The 19,775-nt window shown below is 43.1% G+C and overlaps 1 protein-coding gene across 2 annotated transcripts; it reads right to left on the bottom strand.

Moving 5' to 3' along the window:
• Positions 1–431: 431 nt before the first annotated feature.
• Positions 432–18,927, bottom strand: msna (moesin a). Of its 2 annotated transcripts, none has more exons than XM_042093579.1 (14): positions 18,628–18,927; positions 10,668–10,751; positions 9,011–9,106; positions 8,334–8,456; positions 7,759–7,910; positions 7,400–7,483; positions 6,302–6,448; positions 5,778–5,874; positions 5,440–5,603; positions 4,854–4,984; positions 4,397–4,557; positions 3,351–3,443; positions 2,287–2,517; positions 432–1,929 (listed from the first exon to the last, which is right to left on the bottom strand). In XM_042093579.1, the coding sequence occupies exons 1-14, from the start codon at positions 18,637–18,639 to the stop codon at positions 1,765–1,767; spliced, it is 1,740 nt and encodes a 579-aa protein (XP_041949513.1). In that variant the 5' UTR covers positions 18,640–18,927; the 3' UTR covers positions 432–1,764. The 2 variants fall into 2 exon arrangements, with proteins under 2 accessions (XP_041949513.1, XP_041949514.1); XM_042093580.1 differs by lacking the exon at positions 18,628–18,927 and adding an exon at positions 15,605–15,629.
• Between the last annotated feature and the right edge of the window lie 848 nt (positions 18,928–19,775).

Here is a 19,775-nt window from a genome sequence, read left to right on the forward strand (position 1 = left end):
ATATTCAATGAAAATATAAGTTAACACATTGGGGAACAGAAATGGCAGAGAATCAATGAATGACCATTACCATTGCTATGAAACAGATTGCAACACTTTTCTATCAGATAAAATCTTACAAGGCTCCACTGCAGCCTTGGGACAAGCCTTGTCATCCATCAAGTCAGTCACTCCTCTCTGCGCTGAGGGCCATCTTGATAAGAGGATGCATGTATCTCACTCTGTCTCCAGTGTGAAATTGTCCAGTGTGAAATGTGAAAGAGTCCACATGCAACGTCATTCAGAATTTTCTGACAAGCCATTCAGTGTAAGTTTGTTCCAGATTGCATCTCGGTTAATACAGTATATAATAGCCATGATAAACAGCAAGTCTCTACTTACTTCTTGCATGGGAAAAACAAAACAAAAACAAATGACACATTTCAACATCACAAATTTTAAATTGAATTTTTTATTGACAGTTGAAATAAAGACTTATCAAGCAACCACCACTTATGCTTTTCTGAGGACAAGGCACTGTCTGGTGATGAACTCAGAAAGTCTGCATCCATACATCTTGGTTTTCAAAAGGAGCAAATATGATCTTACAGTCAAGAGATATCCACCTGAAACATTGCAATGACAGTTCATTTCGTAGTCCAATAAGATTGAAATAAGTTTGAACAGGCCTTGAAAAGAAATCTAATTCATAATCAGATGTGGCTAAAGGCCACACACCAAGGATATCTTGCAACATAAAAAACTCCTACTATGATACTTTAATCCCTACTAAGCCCGGCTATGTGCCTCAGCAAATATGTGTTATGAGAAAATATCGACCACAAACTATCGGTAGAGAATGTTGCAGATCCGTTGTTGAAAAAAAAATTCAGTTGGATCTCACATAATAATACTGCAGGGGCTTTCAAAAATAGTATATTACCACACAAAATGGTTCTTCATCTTTGAAAGCTTCAAAATACATTACAACTAGAAAAAAAAATGAATCAAAATACAGTTTGATGATTGCTTTGTTTTCCTTAATAGGAGTTCTTTTCAGAAACACACTGACCTGCTTGCAGAGGATGACACAGCAATAACCGGAGTGGTGTAAGATGTTCAGTAGCGTGCTTTATTGCCCTTTTATTTCAAGGTCTGTGTGCAAATCTACAGACCAAGTCGGTCAGAAAAAAGGTTCTCTGCTCAAGTGACACACCTGTGCATATTCAGCGATCAATCACACGTCTAGAGGTTTTTTTTTTGGCATTTGAATGAAAGTTGGCACTTATATTCATGACACTGTTTTTTTTTTTTCAAGTGTCCCATCTGGTAGCATATTCCGAGCCCTGTTAATGGAATGTACGCCTCATGCAAATCAACTGAAGAGAGCAGGAATAAAAAAAATCAGATTTGGATTTCATCCCTCTTGCAGCGGAATCCAAGCTCACAAGCAATCCTTTTCCCTTCCCCACACCTCACTTCCGAACCGTTTGCTAGAATGTAACATAATGGCAAAAAAATAGCAAGCTAGGTTGTCTCCCTTATCTTAAAAGCAGTGTTGAATATTCTTTTTTTTTAAAAAAAAATCAAAATCACATTCACTTCTTCTGAATTCACGGATCATCTCTCTTTTTCTTTCTTTGCAGGATGTTTGTATGTGTTGTGATTTAAAATGCAGTCCTAAACGTAAAGGGAGCTGAGTTGAGGGTAAAGTTGCAGTCCGCAGGTGTGTGGGTCAGGGTGAGTAAATAGGCAAGTGCGCCCCCTGGAGTCCCCGGGAGGCGATCACATGCACTCAAACTCGTCGATGCGCTGCTTGGTGTTGCCGGAGCGGATCTGCCTCAGGGTCTTGTACTTGTCACGTCCTGCTCTGACGTTCTCTGCGTGGAGGATGTCGTTCTGTGTCTTCTTGGTTTCATCACGGGCATTGGCCAACTCTGAGCTCAGTGCCTGAGGGAGAAGAAAGACCAGTTCATGTGTTGCACTTCAACACTTATGGACCATACATTTCAATGACTAAACAATTGCACTTATATACTATATATAAGTCATATATAATAATCAATAATCAAATAATATATTGAATGTGAATTGTACATGAACATATTGTGCATGTGTGAGTTGGTGTTGTCTGTCTTTTCACTTTGGGTTGGGTTAGTGTGAGTGTGTGTCTGTGTGCGTATAAGTGTGTGTTAAGTATGATTATGATATGCATAGGTAATTTAATGTGATTTAGACCATGTGCTGTACAGTGTGTGTGTGTGTGTGTGTGTGTGTGTGTGTGTGTGATGCGGGGCATCCTCTCACCAGGAGGTGCTTCTGCACTCTCTCGTTCTTCTCAGCCTCGGTCATGCGATCCTCCTCGCTGCGGTCATGGTAGCTGGCGGCGTTGGTCAGCTCGGCACTGGCCTCGGCGTTCTCCTCGTCGTTCTCGTCGTGCTCATTCTCAGCCTGCACGGCCTCTGGCATGTGGGCCGTCATCACCTTGTTCCTCAGCTCCTCTTTGGTCTTCTCCAGGTCCTCCTGTACCGTGGTGGCCTGCAGGGGGCGCCATCAAGCAGAGGAACAGAAGCTTGACGATGGCCAGGAAAGTGTGTAGTAGTAGTAGTAGTAGTGCCGCCAGACATGAAAGCATCTTAACCTCGTAACCTTTCTATCTTTGATATGGCGTAAGTGATGGAGACAGGACGCTCCCTCACACTAGATGTTCTAATTATCACAAACCTCCCACATCACTGAGTACAGCCAGCGAGGTGTGATTACAGAAGTGGAAAATAAAAAGAACAGAAGGTCTTTTCTATTGAAGAAATGTTCACACCTTCCATGGAGGCGGGGGGGGGGGGGGGGGGGGGCTACTGTATGTTTGACTGTGTGAGGGTGGTTGGGAGGGCAGGGGGAGGGTTTCTGGTGCTGCCTGGTGCCTGGCTCTACACCCCACTCCACTCTGTGCTGGTAGCGCTCCATCTCAAGAGTGGTAGACTAATGGCGGTTGGGGAGGCATTGCCAATGTAGACAAAATGTGCTCCACTCTGTACACAGACACGCACAGTCTGTCAGCGAGAGTCTCGCTGATATACCCAGCAGCCTCCGCATAGACCAGCCTTATCAAACGTTGTGATGCCAACCCAAGAGAAAGCAAAACAAAGGGATGACTCATACTGCTTTTTGGCCTTACAAAACGTCCAGTATATGATAAAGCCCAATGGAAAATACCTAAATACCTAAAATGTAATATAACGCTGTGGGTGGGTGTGTGGGTGCCCAATGCAACAGTGAGGTGATTGGGTATGTGGGGGTGGGTGTGTGGGTGCCCAATGCAACAGTGAGGTGATTGGATATGTAGGGGTGGGGGTGAGTGTGTGGGCGCCCACCTTCTGTTGCCATTCTGAAGCCTCATCCTCCTTCTTCTTCTTAGCGTCCTCCAGCAAAGAGATCTTAGAGGTGAGCTCTGCCAGCTCAGTGGCCTAAAGACACACACGCACACACACACATTAACAATAAAATTAGATATCTCTGACAACAATGTTCCTATTTCCGCCGTAAAGCACTGGGTTCTCAAAAACAGTCCAAATTAATTCAATACCCGCTAATAATAGTTGCGCCTTTTGTGCTGCTTAGGGAGTAGTCCTGTGTATTTGCATATTCTCCTTGATAAAATGGCAAAACGGCCACAACATTAATCCGTAGCTGTCTCATGACTAGTTACAGTATATGGTGCGTTTGGTTTCAACAATGTTTCAGCTACCCAAAGCGTTCCCCAGACTTCATGAGATAAGAATACATGTGTCCTTTTCTGCTGGACTTCAAGCCCTGTGAACACAGAAAGTGACTTTTTTCGGGTCTGGTAACCCGTCCAGCATCTTACATTCTTTACCTTTTAGGGACCTACGATGACAACCAATTTTAGTGTCAGACAGAATTTAAGAACCCAACTTTAAAGGGCTTTCTGTAAAGATGCCATGTACCCAAGAAAACCTAACAACCTGAATCTTCAATTCTTTCTAACTGTGGGCTGCTGTGTAAATTACAAATGGTTCTATTACTTAAAGCAAGAATTCCTGAAACATATAAAATGAATGTTTTAATTATGACTATTTCATCCTTTGAGAAAGTGGAGATATGGTTTGTGTATAATTGCAGAAGTCAGGCTTTGCAGTAAAGAAGATTAAATGAGGGTCTGTTACAGTAACTAGACCTTGTTGGTTTATTTCTTTGGTGACAAATGTCTTTGTGTGTGTGTGTGTGTGTGTGTGTGTGTGTGTAGTGTAGTGTCTATGTGTTTTTTGTGCCTCTGTGTGTGCCTCTGTGTGTATCTACAGACCAAGTCGGTCAGAAAAAAGGTTCTCTATGTGTAGGCATGGTTTTGGCATGAGTGTGTGAGTGTTACACTGTCTTACAGTGTGTGTGTGTGACTCACCAGGTGCTCCTGGTTCTTCATCTGGTTCTCGGCCTGCTGCAGCAGCGTTGTCCTGGCCTCCTCGGCCGCCCGCTTGTCCTTCTCCAGACGCTCGGCCTCCTCCTGGGCCCGCTTACGCTCCTGCTCAAGCTCCAGCGCCCGCCTGGTCTGCTCCTCCAGCTCTGCACGTACACACACACACACAAACACACACAGACGCACACACGCACACACACACACACACACACACAGACGCACACACACACTCACACACAGACGCATACATACACACGCGCACACACACACAGACGCACACACACACACACACACACACACACACACACAGACGCACACACACACACACACACGCACGCACACACACACACACGCACACAAAAACTCAGTTATTCATAGACTTCTCCAAGTGCATCCTGTGTGGAACTAATCAAACGGTGAATGAGTGGCTGTCCTTTTGCACCTTGCTGAGCTTTCTTCGTCTGCTCTTCAATCTGTTTCAGTTTCTCCATCAGCTCCTCCTTCTCCTTTTCAATCTTCTCCTTTTCCTTCTCCGCCTGCTCTCTCTTCTTCTTCTCATTCTCCAGTAATGCCCTGTGGAGGTGGAGGAGGAGGTGGAGGTAGGGTGGGGAGATGGTGCCAGGTTAAAAGGAGCAGGGATGAGTGCTTCCAGGCATTGTAAAGTCCTCTAACACAGGACAATGGTTCACCACAAACATCAGACAAGCCTTTGGCTATTCTCCTGGCTAGGCTATGAATACTAAAGTGATACACACATCCAACTTAGAACACCCAACTGGTACACACACACGCCAGACACATTTGCATAGCCAGGTACACATACGCATACTAAAATGATCTGCCCCATACACAAGCATATGCACAGTATTGCACACCATGGCTACCTATATGTCTATATGGCTGCCTATATATGCACTTATGTAAAAACACAGAAACAAAGAGACAAACAGACACACACACACACACACACTCACGCACACACACACACTCACACACACTCACACACACACACACACACACACACACACCTTTCCATCTTCTTGTGATTCTTCTCCTCTCTTGCCTGGGCCTTCATCTGCTGCACCTCGATGGTGTCGGGTTTGCGTCTGCGCATGTACAGCTCATGGTTGCCCATACACAGAGCCAGGATGCGCTTGTTGATACGCAGACGTGGCGCATAAAAAACAAAGTCCTGCACACACACACAGACAGGAAGGACAAAATCATGTATATAGTATATACCAATATACACACAGACAGGAAGGACAAAATCATAGTATATACCAATATACACACACAGATAAGTTATCAGCAGCATGTGATAGAATGTAAACAGACTGGTTGTCTTGGGAACAGCTGCACATACCGGCGCTTTCTTGTCAATGGGTTTGATGACAAACTTCTTGTCGTTGAAGGAAATGTTCCTGATCTCACTCCATGGGAATCCGATTTTAGGCGTCATCCTGCAGAGAGGGAAACACAAACACATAGGGGTCAAGCACTTCCCTTGCCGTACGTGACTGCACTGGTCAGTCATGAGGGACCAGTGGGGGAGACCGGAAGGGGATAGTGGGAAAGAACTACTGATTCAACTTGACATCAGAGTGGAGAGTTTTACTTTTATTGTGATAACCTAAAATGGAGTAATCCAGATGTTATTAAAAGTGCCCCCTATGAATATAAAATTGTAGTGTTTTGCTCATCTATAGGAAAATCCTATATAATGTAATGGTAAAAGGTAAAAGTTTCTGGTTAAGAAGAAGGTAAACGAAAGAACAGATAACAGTGTTTTCTAGGAACACAGAAAATGTTTTTGGAATGTCAAACCAAACAGTTAAAACTCGAAGGGGGATTTAAAAAGGGGTGTGGTGGAGTGTTGAATGGGCTCACTTGTCGTTCTGCTCGTAGATGTTCAGACCGAGGGCGTCCACTCCCAGCCACAGCTCCGAGCCCTTCTTGTTCTTGATGTTGAAGTAGTTAACGCCGTACATCTCCAGATCCTGGGCGATCTTCAGATACTCCATCATGGCGTCCTCTCTGGGTGACACAAAACACGGAGCGATCCTCACCACTTAACATCAAACTCAAAGCACTCGCAACACTGTCATTACTCCACCACCACCACTGCAGCCCACTGCCAGAGTGCTGAAGTCACTGCTTGGCCCCCGGGCAGTTAAACCACTCTCAGTAGGGGGCAATTGGGGGGAGGGGTAGTGGTTGCCAGAGTCAAAACACTCAAGAAAAACAACAACGTTTTATCAAACGTTCAGTGGGGCTAGCTCTGGACTGGCTCAGCCACTGGGGAGTGTTGCGCTGACAATAGAGGCACGACACCCGGCCAGATAGTACGGGGGAGTCGGCAAATGCTGTGGTTGCGGCGAGAGCCATGGAGAATTGAGTGAGAGAGCTTGAGAGGGTGATCAGATGTAAAAACTCTGACCCTAACACAATATCAGAGTGTGTGTGTGTGTGTGTGTGTGTGTGTGTTGTTGTACCTGCTGTGTAGTCTTTGTTTGTGTCTGCTTTATGTTGTACCTGTTGTGTAGTCTTGCTTGTGTGTGTTACATGTTTGTGGGGCCAAAGATGAATTTCCACAGTAGTGGACAATAAAGACCTCTAATCTAATCTAATCTAATCTCAAAAGAGAGAGAGAGAGGGGGAGGGACAGTGAAAGAGATTGCATGTCTGTAATAGAGCACTGGTGTGTGAGGGGGGGTGTGCATGCTGGCTGCAAATGTACATCAGTGTGTGTATGGGTGTGTTTGCATGTCTATAAGCGTACACCAGTGTGTGAGTGATCGAGTGGAAGTGATGAAAGGAAGATTCAAGGGCATGCTGCTCTAGTGTGTGTGTGTGTGTGTGTGCGTGTGTGAGAGACAGTGTGTGTGTGTGTGCGTGTGCGTGTGCGTGTGTGTGTGAGAGACAGTGTGTGTGTGTGTGTGTGCGTGTGTGAGAGACAGTGTGTGTGTGTGAGAGTGTGAGTGTTACCTGAGCATGCCCTTGTGTTCTTCATGCCAGACCTGAATCCTCTCCTCCCACTGTTCCTTGTTCAGCTTGTGCTGCTCCAGCACCCTGCAAAGATAATGTACCATTAGTGTGTTTGGCACTTCAGGGCCACCGTACCATTCCCTTACTGCAGCTACACATGAACTGATATGCCTGACATGCCTGACAAAAAATAGCCTGAATCTGATAACTGTCTGAGAATGATGTGTGGTGATAGCAAGTAAGATACATGATCTATATGCATGGGTGTTTCATATAACACCAAAGGTAAATTTATATATTCCTACACGCTGACTGTCAATTATTAATCCCCAAATAAATGTGTCTGTGCACAGGTATACCTCTGTGGGAGCAGTTTGTCGCCAGACAGATATCCTGGGTTGTGGGAGTCTTTGTTGTAGTCGGCGTATTTGGCCTGCACAGCGTACGAGGCCAGCAGAACAGCTGTTTCTGGTGGGCAGTAGATGTCATCGTTCAGGATGGCCTCTTTGACCTGGGGGGGGGGGGGGGGAGTTGTGGTTTGCAGCCTTATCAGTTCGACACAAACTCAACCCCAACTGTTTCACAACAGCAGCCTCAGCTGTAGCTGCAGCCTTTGCACGACCTCCACCAACCCCATCCCAACAGCGTTCCACCCAGGAAATAGAGACACCCTCAGCACAAAAATGGCCAGCCACACCTCCAAAATATACACGTACGACAACCAATCACACCCCAAACATGAAGACTCAAAATGCCATGGTCTATAAAAAGTAAATATTTACATTAACCTTTCTTCCAATTTCCAAAAAAATACTAAAACTTGGTTAAAAAAATAAGGATCTTTCTACAGTAAACAGACTACAGTTAAATTGACACACCACAGCTTTGAAACAACACTGAAAAACCTAACACATAATTGGAGACTGAGACCCACCTGCAAAAAGAAGAGTCTTTGGGTGGCCTCTTGGATAAGCTCTTCAGAGACATCCTCGGGGTAGAACTTTGCCCGAAATTTGAACAGCAGCGGGCTCTCCTTCCTCACGTCCTGGGCCGTGACCTAGAGGTTTAGGGTCAGATGATAAAACAATGTTAACCCTTAAAGATGTAAGTTTTTGAACGTCCTAAGTTCCGCAACAATTGAAGGTTCTAAAATTCTATGTTGAATTCAATGAACCCAGATATTCTTTAGAACGTTAATTTCCCAACATTCACTGAGTGTTGACATTTGCCCTCTGTCTTGATGCCTGTTACATTACTTTCCTCTTGTTCTAGAGTGATATTGTAATTTGCGGCCTGTATTAGTCGTCTCTGAGATAATTGCCTGTTTTGATGAATCTGACAACTGTTGAGTATACACCCAGATTTAATGAAATGGCAAAATGAAGAACAAAGGAAGACAGAAACTCATAATGAGACACGGTTCACACATGCGCCTCGACGCAAGACTGGAATGTCCGCAGTATGGCAATAAAACATCTTGTGTTAAGACATGACAAAAATATATTAAGTTTTAATCAGAGACATTTCCCAATGATGTATTGCACTCCAAATGAACTATGACAACTCTGACTCATGTGCACGTTTAACTGTTTCAGGGGAGCGCTTACTCACCTTCTTGTTGAGCTTCAGCCAGGTTGAAAAGCCCTTGGTGTCCTGATACTGCAGCCCGAAAAACCACACCTCTCGCAGACCAATTGTCTTCACCACCTAAAAGAGGTATAAACCACATAAAAAACAGGTATAAACAACCATGAAAGCACGTACAACCATACAATAGCATACAAACATCTTACATCTACATGCTAGTACAGCATGAAAGGAATAGAACTAACTGCACTTCAGCACTAGCCCAGCTTCAAAACTGACAGTCAAGCCAGTACAATTCAGTTATGTCAAGAACAATGAGTAGCATTTTGATTGGGGAGACTGGGATGTGCGAGATAAACAAGAGTGAATAGGCTATCATTAAAACATTCAATTGCAATGACATTGTGAAATTATTGTTATATTGTTGACAACAATTAGATCTCCCAAAGAAGCTAAGTGATGTGTTGAAAAGTGTATTCCAAAACAGACAATTAGGATTGTGGTAACACTTGTCTCTTTTCATTTTGTCATGGCAGCTTGACACACTTGAAACAGATTTGAACAGACACGAGCAGACATGTTGGAAATGTGAAGTTACACAAGTTAGAAGAAGTTAGAATAACATACATACAGCAGGAAATCACACATTTATAAACTGTCTGATTATAACTGATAATAACTGAAAATTATTCACATAATACCAACACATAAACACAGTCACACTCAAACACACTCTGACACACACACACACACACACACACACACACACACACACACACACACACACACACACACTTCTCCTCTGGCCTCTCCATCAGCCAGACTAGAGGAGCACGCCCTTGGGTCTCCCTTTCATCACGTACATTCGAAATTCAATTTAACAGTATGTGTGAGGGATGGTCCAAGTTCCTCAGTGCTAACCTAATCATCATGCATTTCCTCTCAGCAGTGGCTATGGTTTCCAAAGCTCAAGAGAAATTTATTCACTACACGCTCTAAGTCTTAAAAATCCCTATGTGATTTTGATTAGCATAGCAATTAATCAGAATGCCCCCATAGCTTATTCCTCTCTGAGTGGATTGACTACCTCTGTTTGGGACTTGCCAAGAAAATCTCCCCAGAGTCAGTTGTAAGATTTCAGTTTCAAGTGAATGCTAGAATTCAGTTTTTCAAGAAAACTTGCATGACACCAGCCATGATACCTCCATCACCTATCACTGACACTAATTGAATGTTCCCTAATGGTCTTCCTTACTCACTGATCTGCTAGCAACCATAACAGACAGACTCCTAAAAGTTAAATGTAACAGCGTGACTTCCGCTGTTCTGTGATGGTAGTTTTAAGGGGAAATTGCCTGTTCCAGTGTATGAAACGGTGAGCATAGCATTACATCTAGGAGTAAATGCTAGATGTACCACTGCAATCTGTGACTGCATGTGATCACAAGTGGGTGTACATGAGTCATGCATGCACAGACGCACACAGAGACAACTACAGTAATAACACAGTAACAGCATGCTATCAGTTGTGTGTAGAACAAGTACACACACACACACACACACACACACACACACACACACACACACACACACACCTCAATGATAACGATAGTGTAATAATAGTGGACCATACGATTGAAGGCCTGTTGTGAATGTGTTTAAAGATGGAGTTGAAACGCACCTGATCAAAGAGCTGTTTGCCTGTGGTGTTTGGCTGGATGGCGAACTCCAGTTCCGCATCCATTGTGGTCACACGCACGCTGATCTGTTGGAAAAGAGCAAGGGGACACGTAAGCCACTGAAACCGCAAACAAACATTAGGAGCTTTGCGACACTATTCCTTTTTGTTGGTTTGTTTTTTTCTTCTCTGATTCCCACTGAGATTGGAAGACGGAAAGCATGGGATAAATTCATGCTTGTTGACATGACAACAGTGATCAAGCTGATTCCTTGTTTAGCTGTAGGCCTACTGGTAGCTCACAAACCTTATTTACAGCTGTCTAAATATGTTGCGGAGATATCCCAAAAACATAAAAAAGGAGAAAAAACTCTCTATTCTGAACTTTGCTTAGGTCTGAGAATTGCTACAGTGTGCCTCTGACTAGTTTGATGTTTTAGGCTTGTTGCTAGGATTGAGTTGCCATAGAGATTAAGCACGCTGCTGAGGCTGTTGTTTCCAGTCCAGGAGTGTCGGACCCCACAGGTCCTGTGTCCGTTGACCCTTAGAAATTTTACCTAAATGACTTTTGGTCACCTTGGCTACAAATTCAGCTTACCATATCCCCCCACAGTCTATCATATATCCGTGTGCAATGTTTGTGCATTTTCAATTTCAATTTATTGTGCTTATAGAGCGCCAAAACATTACGCATGCATCATGGCGCTTTACAGAATGTAGGCAATCAGAGAAGGAAAAGAGGAAGAAAAGAAAAGAAAAGAAAGAGAGAGGCCCATGGGTAACAGGGGCGACAGGGGCAGTAGAATGCAAGAGAGAGGCCCATGGGTAACAGGGGGGAAAAACTCCCTAGAATTGGAGATACATATAGGAAGAAACCTCGAGCAGATCCACGACTCAAGGGCCTGACCCATCTGCCTAGGGTCAATACAGGACAGTAAGGTCTGTACACATGACAAATGCATATGATAGTCAGGTGTGGAGAATAGGACATGGTGTTTAAAGCACCTGAGGTGAAAGTTATAAGAGGTGGGATGATTACGTATCCGGTATGATAATGCATTAATCATGATTTAGTGATTTTGCGGTTCAAAGATAAATCTTATGGTGGTAACAAACTCACAGGGTTAAATGGATTTCAAAGGAAGTGTAGAAGGAGAGGGAGGTTTAGAGAGCCTGGCACACTCATCCACAACGGGAGTATGATTGATTATGCTGTGGAACTTTGGTTAAGAGATAACAATTGAAGGAAACACAATGAGAGAGTGGACAGAGCGACCACACTAGCACTGTGCTAGTATGTTTGTGTTAGAGAGAGGACAGAGAAAGATAGACACATTGTGGGGTGGTTGGGAGGACAAACAAATAAAAAAACAAAATTTGTTAAGGATTAAATGCCACTACAAAGAATTTCACTGCTGTCAACCCTGACAGACTGTGAGGCTAAATCTGTTTGTGACTATTGTATGCTTCCCTATTCTTCAGAGTTCCTGTGCTGTCTTTTGCTCACTCTCTCTCTCTCTCTCTCTCTCTCTCTCTCTCTCTCTCTTACTACAGGAAGTTGCCACATCCTCTCAACTTAGTCAGGCTGCCCTTGTTGAGTTAACATCCTGTAAGCCATGCATCACTGTCCTATCAGAGCTCAAAAGAAGCCATTTTAGAGCAGCAGCCTATAGTTTTGACACAATACAAACTCACTCCTGCAACGCATGGTGGGGCACCAACATTTAATCGCTAATTCCTCTTTAACATCAAAGAACTTGAGTATGTAATTTTGGTGTACATATACAATTTAAGTCTACAATCTATGTAAACATTGTGTATCCACATTGTATATTTGCCTGTTGTTATATCTGAGCATTCTTCATTCTCCATTTTGTATGAGTGTGTGTTGTGTGCCTGTGGCTGGCTGGCTGGCTGTGTGTGAGGAGGGGGCAGTAAATAGCTGAGCCGGGCAGAGGCCCCCCCTCCTGTTGGAACCACAATGCACTGCTTTATTCACCAGCTGTGATGCTGATTAGCGCCCGCGTTCTTTCCCCTTTGTGTAAGCAGGGCCTCTCTCTCTCCCACTCTCTCTCTCTCTCCGTTTCCCCTTTTCTCTTTATCCTCCTCCACCCTCCCCTCTTTCTGATAACTCCCTCATTTCTCACCTCTTAGCCTTCTCCAGCCTGGTGCTCACCGTTCCTATGCCCCAGTCAGATTTAACTTTTCTTTTTATCTCATCCCTCTCATTTGGATTCTCACTGGGCCTGACCAAGGTCACCATTCACCTGTCGTTACCATGGAGATAGACAGCTGTATGTATATCATGGGTGTGCTGTAAGCCTCTTTATTATTGTCAAGAGAGAAGAGACTGAAGACAGGAGACTGACTAGAAAAAAAAAGAGTAATCTATCTATATATCGATCGATATATCTATATTTTTCTATATCTATCTATCATATATATATATATATACGTTTCCTGCATTTGAAACAAATTGACACCGTTTACACGACACATCAGCAAGGATCTACACTAAAACTTCCTAATATGTTACAGACTTCCTGAGATCCACTCCAGGCCAGTAAGTGATTCATAATGGGCCCTGGCCGTCCTGCCCAGTGCTATTTCGACAGGCTTGCATCAGATTTTTGGACGGGCCACACCATTACGGCATTCCCTAGAAACAATCACTTCTCGTCTGCGTCGAGCCAGCCAGTGAAGCTGCTCTAGCTCTCTGTTAAGCCCTGATACTTTTTCCATATTATCACATCCCTTCTCCCACTCCCCTTCTCTGTGGCCTTTTCCAACAGATCCCCATTCACGCCCGTAGCATTCATCTACTTCGCTTGGCCCTTTGGCAACCCGTCAAGAGAGCTTGTGCATGAAATGACTTCTTGGGGTAAAAATAGTTCATGGCGACATGAAAAAGGAACCAAGAATGCACAGTTCTGCCGTGTAAGGGTGTGTCCCTCAAGCGCAGAACGCTGTGTATTTTGCCGTTTCTATTTTAGGAACAATTGCTCAGCCCTCGACTGCTGCTTCTCCAGGGCCGCCCGGAGATGACAGGGGCTTTTTCCATGAAGACTTCTTCATCACCAAACCTCACCTTCCTTCCTTAAACCTGGCCATGAACAGCTCTTAAACCCACCAGGAATTGTTTTTAAATATCGCTTTTATGCGCACCGTTACGGTAAAACTCCCTAAAGGTCCCCGTGGGTGTGCCCTGGGGATGACTACCATCTTGATAAACGCGATATTTTGGACACGAAATTTGAACATGTCATATGTGTACTTTAGTGTGTACGTAAGCACCAGAGGGACCACCCTGTTTGGGACACTGCCTCTGAGGGAAGCAGAAGCACATACTTGGCTTTTACACTGTGCTTAACACAGTAAGCCCAGACATTCTAATACATGTGTTTGGCAGCTGTTTGGCTCATGTGAGCATTAACATTTTTTCTTAATGAATCACTTTGCTCATATTTCTCATATAGATCCAGCATGTTTTAAATACAAATTATGTCACAAGACGGTTCCATACTAGCTAACTGCATATGTGCTTGCCCAACTGCCAGAGCTTAACAATGTTCTCTATGTGATCTATCACATTCTTGAGAGTGGTGACAGTTTCAAGCTGACTGCTGGAAACCACCAAACATTTGATATCTGCCATTCAAACCACACCGCTCCTGAGAGCACGTCAAGTATACACTGACCCAGATTACAGTTCCTGTCATACATTTCAGTTACAATGCTCTTATGTGCCTGCTGGTCTCTCTGTGTCTGACTCTCAAAAACAGGCACAGATGTGCTTTCATTGTAAGGCAAATGCATCATTTTGCTCAAGTAAACTGGAGTAGAGAAACATCTAATCTTATGAGCACAATCAAAATAATTAAAATCATAATTACAATTTAATTTCCCTTCTCTTTTCAGATATTATGTTAATCTACTCTTAGTGGCAGTGAATTCACTTGCTATTACAGAGAAATGAGTTCTCATCGCTCCGATCTGCACCTGGGCCTGCTCTTCCTCTCCCAGACACAACCTCTTCACCGCACTCAAAATAGACCTCTCCACATCTTAAGTGCTTGGTCCAATCAGCCGCTTAAAATATTCCCTGTTTTTCCACTGAGCACATGTTCTAAATAATAAAGTGTGTGTGGCCAAACACCTCAAGAAGAAGCAACTCAGAGCACCTGATAGACTAATGAAACCATCTGGTGAATGCCATGGGTTTGGAGGATATAAATACAGTACAGTAGCAAGGTTGGATTGACCTCTTTTGGCTAAATGTGTCTTGTTTCTTTTTCTGTTTAATTACTTTCGTATTTTCACAGTATAAATTGTCTGGAAAACCTGTTTTTCAATAGTGCTGAACACGGCGGCCATCATACAAATTCTTTGTTTTTTCAGCAATAAGGATTAGTGAAAATCACTTGACCCTAAGGCACTAAAAGAAAAAACAAGTACACACACAATATATTGTTCATAAATGTTGTCCACTAACTCTTTTCACAGTCCATGTATAAGGCATGTATATTCTATGCTACTGTGCTTAAGATTTTTCGAGGTATATGATGATTATGGTGTAAAGTTTGGCAAAAAAGCATATCCAGATATCCTTCTCTATATTACCTATTGTGACCACAGTGAAGAAACATTATTGTGTAAATCAAACATTTTAGATGCATTCAGATGCACAGCAACATTCAGTTCCACTTATTTCTTGATGTGGTGACCAGAATGTTAACATCAGCAATTAAAATCACAGTGGTAGCTAACACACCAGATACATGGCAGTGAAAGCAGACACTAAATGTGAAACCAAAGAACATGAACACAAGTTCAAGGTATGCTAACATTCAACGGCATACATCTATGCATGCATTATTTTCAAACTCTGAGACAGAGGGACAGCGAGAAATACAAAGATAAAAGGAGAAGGGATGACTCACAGCTTCTCAGTCTACAGGTGGGAAGATGCATTTTAGGTTGATGAGGTAGTCGTCCTCCATTTAACAACAAAACCTGTTGCTAACAGTGGAATGCTTTCTCCTTCTCGCCTGGTACCACCTCTGGCTGAAGTTGATTACAAACAGCTAAAGTCTGCTGTGTCTGAGCCTCTGGCGGCTTTACCTCACCTAATCCCCCCCCCCCCCCCACCCCACTAGCTAACTTACAAAAAATGATTTACCCTTGCTCTTAATCATGTTTGTAATGTAATCATAACCTGTTGACTTGCAAGACTCATGCTAAAAGAAAGTTGTGTGCTAACTGTTACTGTACATCTACACCACCATGATGACAAGGAGAAATTCCAGACCAGCAAATTTGCCCCTCAAACTCTACAGCAAAGGACTTAATGATATATTTGTCGCAGCTTAACACATCGAATGCAATATGACTGCAGGGACTAACCGAGGATCAAGGCTGGGGCTACACGATTCATTTTACCACAGGCTATCAAGCAGCTAATTTATCAGCCGCTTAACTGCATGGATGCTTAAGGCCTTGTTAAAGGGAGTTATTTGATGACTGTGGTAAACGACAGAAAGTGAGGTGGGAGGGTGGTGGTGGGGGTCCTTTTGATTTGGCTCCCAGCGTGGGAGAGAGAGAGAAGGCTGACAGGGATAAGCAGCAGTAGGGGAGTGTGGGTAGAGAACGTTGGTAAAAGGAAGGGGCGCCGGCAGTCTCTCTGAGACTCTGCAACTCCAAATAAGGCTTTAAGAGGCAGCGTCAGGCAAGCACAGAGCCAGGAAATGGCGCCTGAGAGGAACTGACGTCAGCTCAGAAACCTTGAGTCACTAAATTACAGATTCTTGAGAAATGGCGGCAACCAAACAGGAGCTGAGCCAAGTCATTTTCTTTGCTTGAGCCCTATGCGTGACCCCATACATGACAGTTACAATACCACTTACTGCCTGGTGTCTTTTAATGTGTCTTCATGCCAGGGCATGAGTTTTTCTAAATGTGAACAAATAAAGGTTCTTAGAACATCTGCTTGTAAAATTAGAACCTTTAATAGGAGTGGTTCTTATGACTGGCTACTTTGTTAGAAGGTCTATGGGCACTGCAAACTAAGTCTGTCTGTCTCTCTTTTACACAGACAGTATGTTAGAGGATCTATGGGCACTGCACACTAAGTCTGTCTGTCTCTCTTACACAGACAGTATTGTAAACACAAAGCTGTTCAATAGAAAGTTATTTGTGTGCACAGGTCAAACCGGTAACAGACATTTTTTGTCGCATTCCAGGCTATACTGAACTTCTAAATTATATATGGTTTGCAACATATATACTCATTTCCGTGCTGGTGTGTGTGTGTGTGTGTGTGTGAGAGAGAGAAAGAGAGAGATTGATAGAGAGTGTGTGAGTGAGAGAAAGAAAGAAGGAATAAAAAGAGTGTGTTTCTAAAAGAGAACACTTTCTGCTAAATCTACAACATATGCACAGACAAAGAGTGAATAAGGAACTCTTTACTACAACAACTACTGAGATGGTTACAATCTGGAGCTTTAGCCAGGGCTCAGATCAACTGGATCATTAGTAATAGCATAGCTTACTGCATTTATTGTCAGCTGGCTTCATTTGCTCAATGCTCTATCAAATTTCATGACTATCTTGCTTTCAGCTTTGTGTCCATCAGTTGCTTATGAAACAGTTATTGCGCTGTTACATAGCTTAGGCCATTTCCCCAGGGGGAAAATCATAAATAGCTTTTCAGAGTGAAATGAAAACTTCAGCTTCTGACAATTGGTCCTATAATGACATTGGCTGAAGACAAGGCTGGTTAGGCTAGGCCAGGCCTGTTGCTTCCTGTGTCTAAAAAACTTTGACAAATCCTGCTTGAGCAAACAGCACACTCACCAGCTGACTAGATCAGACATAAATCTTATCAACATCAGAGGAAGTTACATAAAAGATGAAGCAGAGATTTCAAATGGTTTAGGCCTGTTCTGCCAAGTAAGTGAAAATTGAGGGTGGCTGACTTATTCTAGGCTATCTAAACCGAAACTACACAGATCTCTACAGCTCATGTGCTACTGATCTGCCGCGGGCAATGAGAATTTCCTAATGGAACATTTTAATTCGGGAGTGGACAGGACAAAATGTCAGGGCACGCGCATGGGTATGTGTAGGCTGCGTTCGTGTACGCGCGCACACGCGTACCCATCTTCACTAGTCTACTGCAAATTCAGCCATCACGTAGCCTAATTGTAGCCTAGCCTAATGGAAAAGTGTCTGGTACAATTAAATCCTTCCGGTGTATCACTTGCATTAAGCAAGTGCAAAGCTAGAAGTTAAGCCTAATTCATTAAGCACATTTAAACCTCGTTATGCCAGATTAGTAAACGATGAAAGACAGAGTAGCTCTGATGAAAGCCAGATTGTCCGCCATTCGCAAAGCAAGAACGGTCTGTAGCCTCCTTGACTCATCTCGTTCAACTTCACAATAATAAGCCAATCACATTTGAGATAGGGGGATTCTCACAGCCGCTTAGCTTGTCACTGAGTAACGGTTTTAGACTCACCAAACAAGAATTAGGCTATATAGGCTACTATCCCAGACTAAAACGGAAATAAGAAAAGTCTACATTGTTACAGGCAACACAAAGAAAAAGGCAACAGCAAAAACTCATTAAATACGGATTAAAGAACAACTACTATAAATTATACAGCTTTATAAATACACAATTTGAAGGCTATCGTGATAACAATAAGAAAATACGCTAGCTACAGTAAAATGATAGGCCTACAAAATCAGAGTGTTTTTCAGTATGATGTTGTGGCTTGTTAGGCCTATTTCAGAACTTTTATCAAAGTTTGGAGGACGGTCTGCCTCGCGCATCAAATATCTAAGCTTCATGTGCCCCCGGCTTAATCACATAAATACGACAATTTTAGAGACAAACAATAAAATGCTGGTTAAACAAATAGAGCCATCAAACAGTTTTCCAGAATATATCTTTAAACTTACCGTCTTCGGCATTTTGTCAGTCTTTTCTGATTCTGCTCACTGGTGTCAGCAACTAAAATGATACAATGGAGTCAACAAAAATAGAAACTTTTTCCCATCGGATGACTAGAAACGTAAAACGTTGGCTATCACCACCCAAAAGTGGGAACTTAAACCCTCCCCAGAACGATCTAGTCCAAAATTACGAGTTTTGCTATGCTTTGTTTCACGCCGAAGTGGTAACGCTAGCCCAGAGCTTGATTTCCTGCTAACGGAACTGAGTTTGAAAACCACACCCAGGCCGATGGAGACATAGTAGAGCGGGTATCCCGCAGACTCCGCCTGTATTGTCAATGGTCCGTTATGCCTTTGTCAAACTCAGATAGAACGTGAGCGGCCCGTCCCGAATTTGTCTGGATGGACGTGCAGAGGGGATATCCCACACAATTCTAGGCCTGACGTAATAGCCTATTCTGAGAAATGCAGATGACTTGGACATATTCAATTCAAAAATATCTAAAGTAAGGCTGAACTTTCCCGTAGGCCTAATATAGCCTAGTATACAAATATGTTGGGACAAATATGATAGTAATCATAAAGGAATATTAGGCTATAGATATTATAGGAATCATAGTATTCTGGGACATACACATCCTTAGGGCCCTACTAGACCTATAACTGTAGCCTATAGGAACATACAGGGCAAGGATATCAATCTTATAGTATTATATAGTTCTTTATTTAGTTCATAAGGTTTGACTTGTCATTAGCCTATACAACAGAACAGACCTGATCATCAATTTATAGCGAATGATACAAATACATCCAGTTGAGAATGTTTTAGGCCTATTATATTAAACAAATCATAAAAATAATGTGATTTTATAGGCCTGTAGGCCTATGTGCCTTCTCAGCATGAGAATGAGGTATAACCTCAGTCACAGTGAACTTATAATATAATAGAGAATAACGGTTGAATGGATGGATGGATGGGTGAATGAATGCATGAATGAATGAACGAATGTGCGCCTGGGGGGAACTGTCTATAAACTGTAAAGTTTAACGTCTATAAAATTGTGGCCTACATGTTACGATCAATTGAATGTGTTGCTCGACTGTATTTGCTGTAGCCTAATTGTATATTAGGCTATATTGCCTATGCCTCTGTT

The sequence above is a fragment of the Alosa sapidissima genome, chromosome 5 (genome assembly GCF_018492685.1).
Source record: "Alosa sapidissima isolate fAloSap1 chromosome 5, fAloSap1.pri, whole genome shotgun sequence".
Lineage (NCBI taxonomy): Eukaryota > Metazoa > Chordata > Actinopteri > Clupeiformes > Clupeidae > Alosa > Alosa sapidissima.

Excerpts from the sequence above, each read along its gene's own strand:
- msna (XM_042093579.1), bottom strand. Across the intron at positions 7,484-7,758 it reads GACAAACTGCTCCCACAGAG|GGTGCTGGAGCAGCACAAGC; the intron begins GTATACCTGTGC and ends TTATCTTTGCAG. Across the intron at positions 4,558-4,853 it reads GACGAAGAAAGCTCAGCAAG|AGCTGGAGGAGCAGACCAGG; the intron begins GTGCAAAAGGAC and ends GTGTACGTGCAG.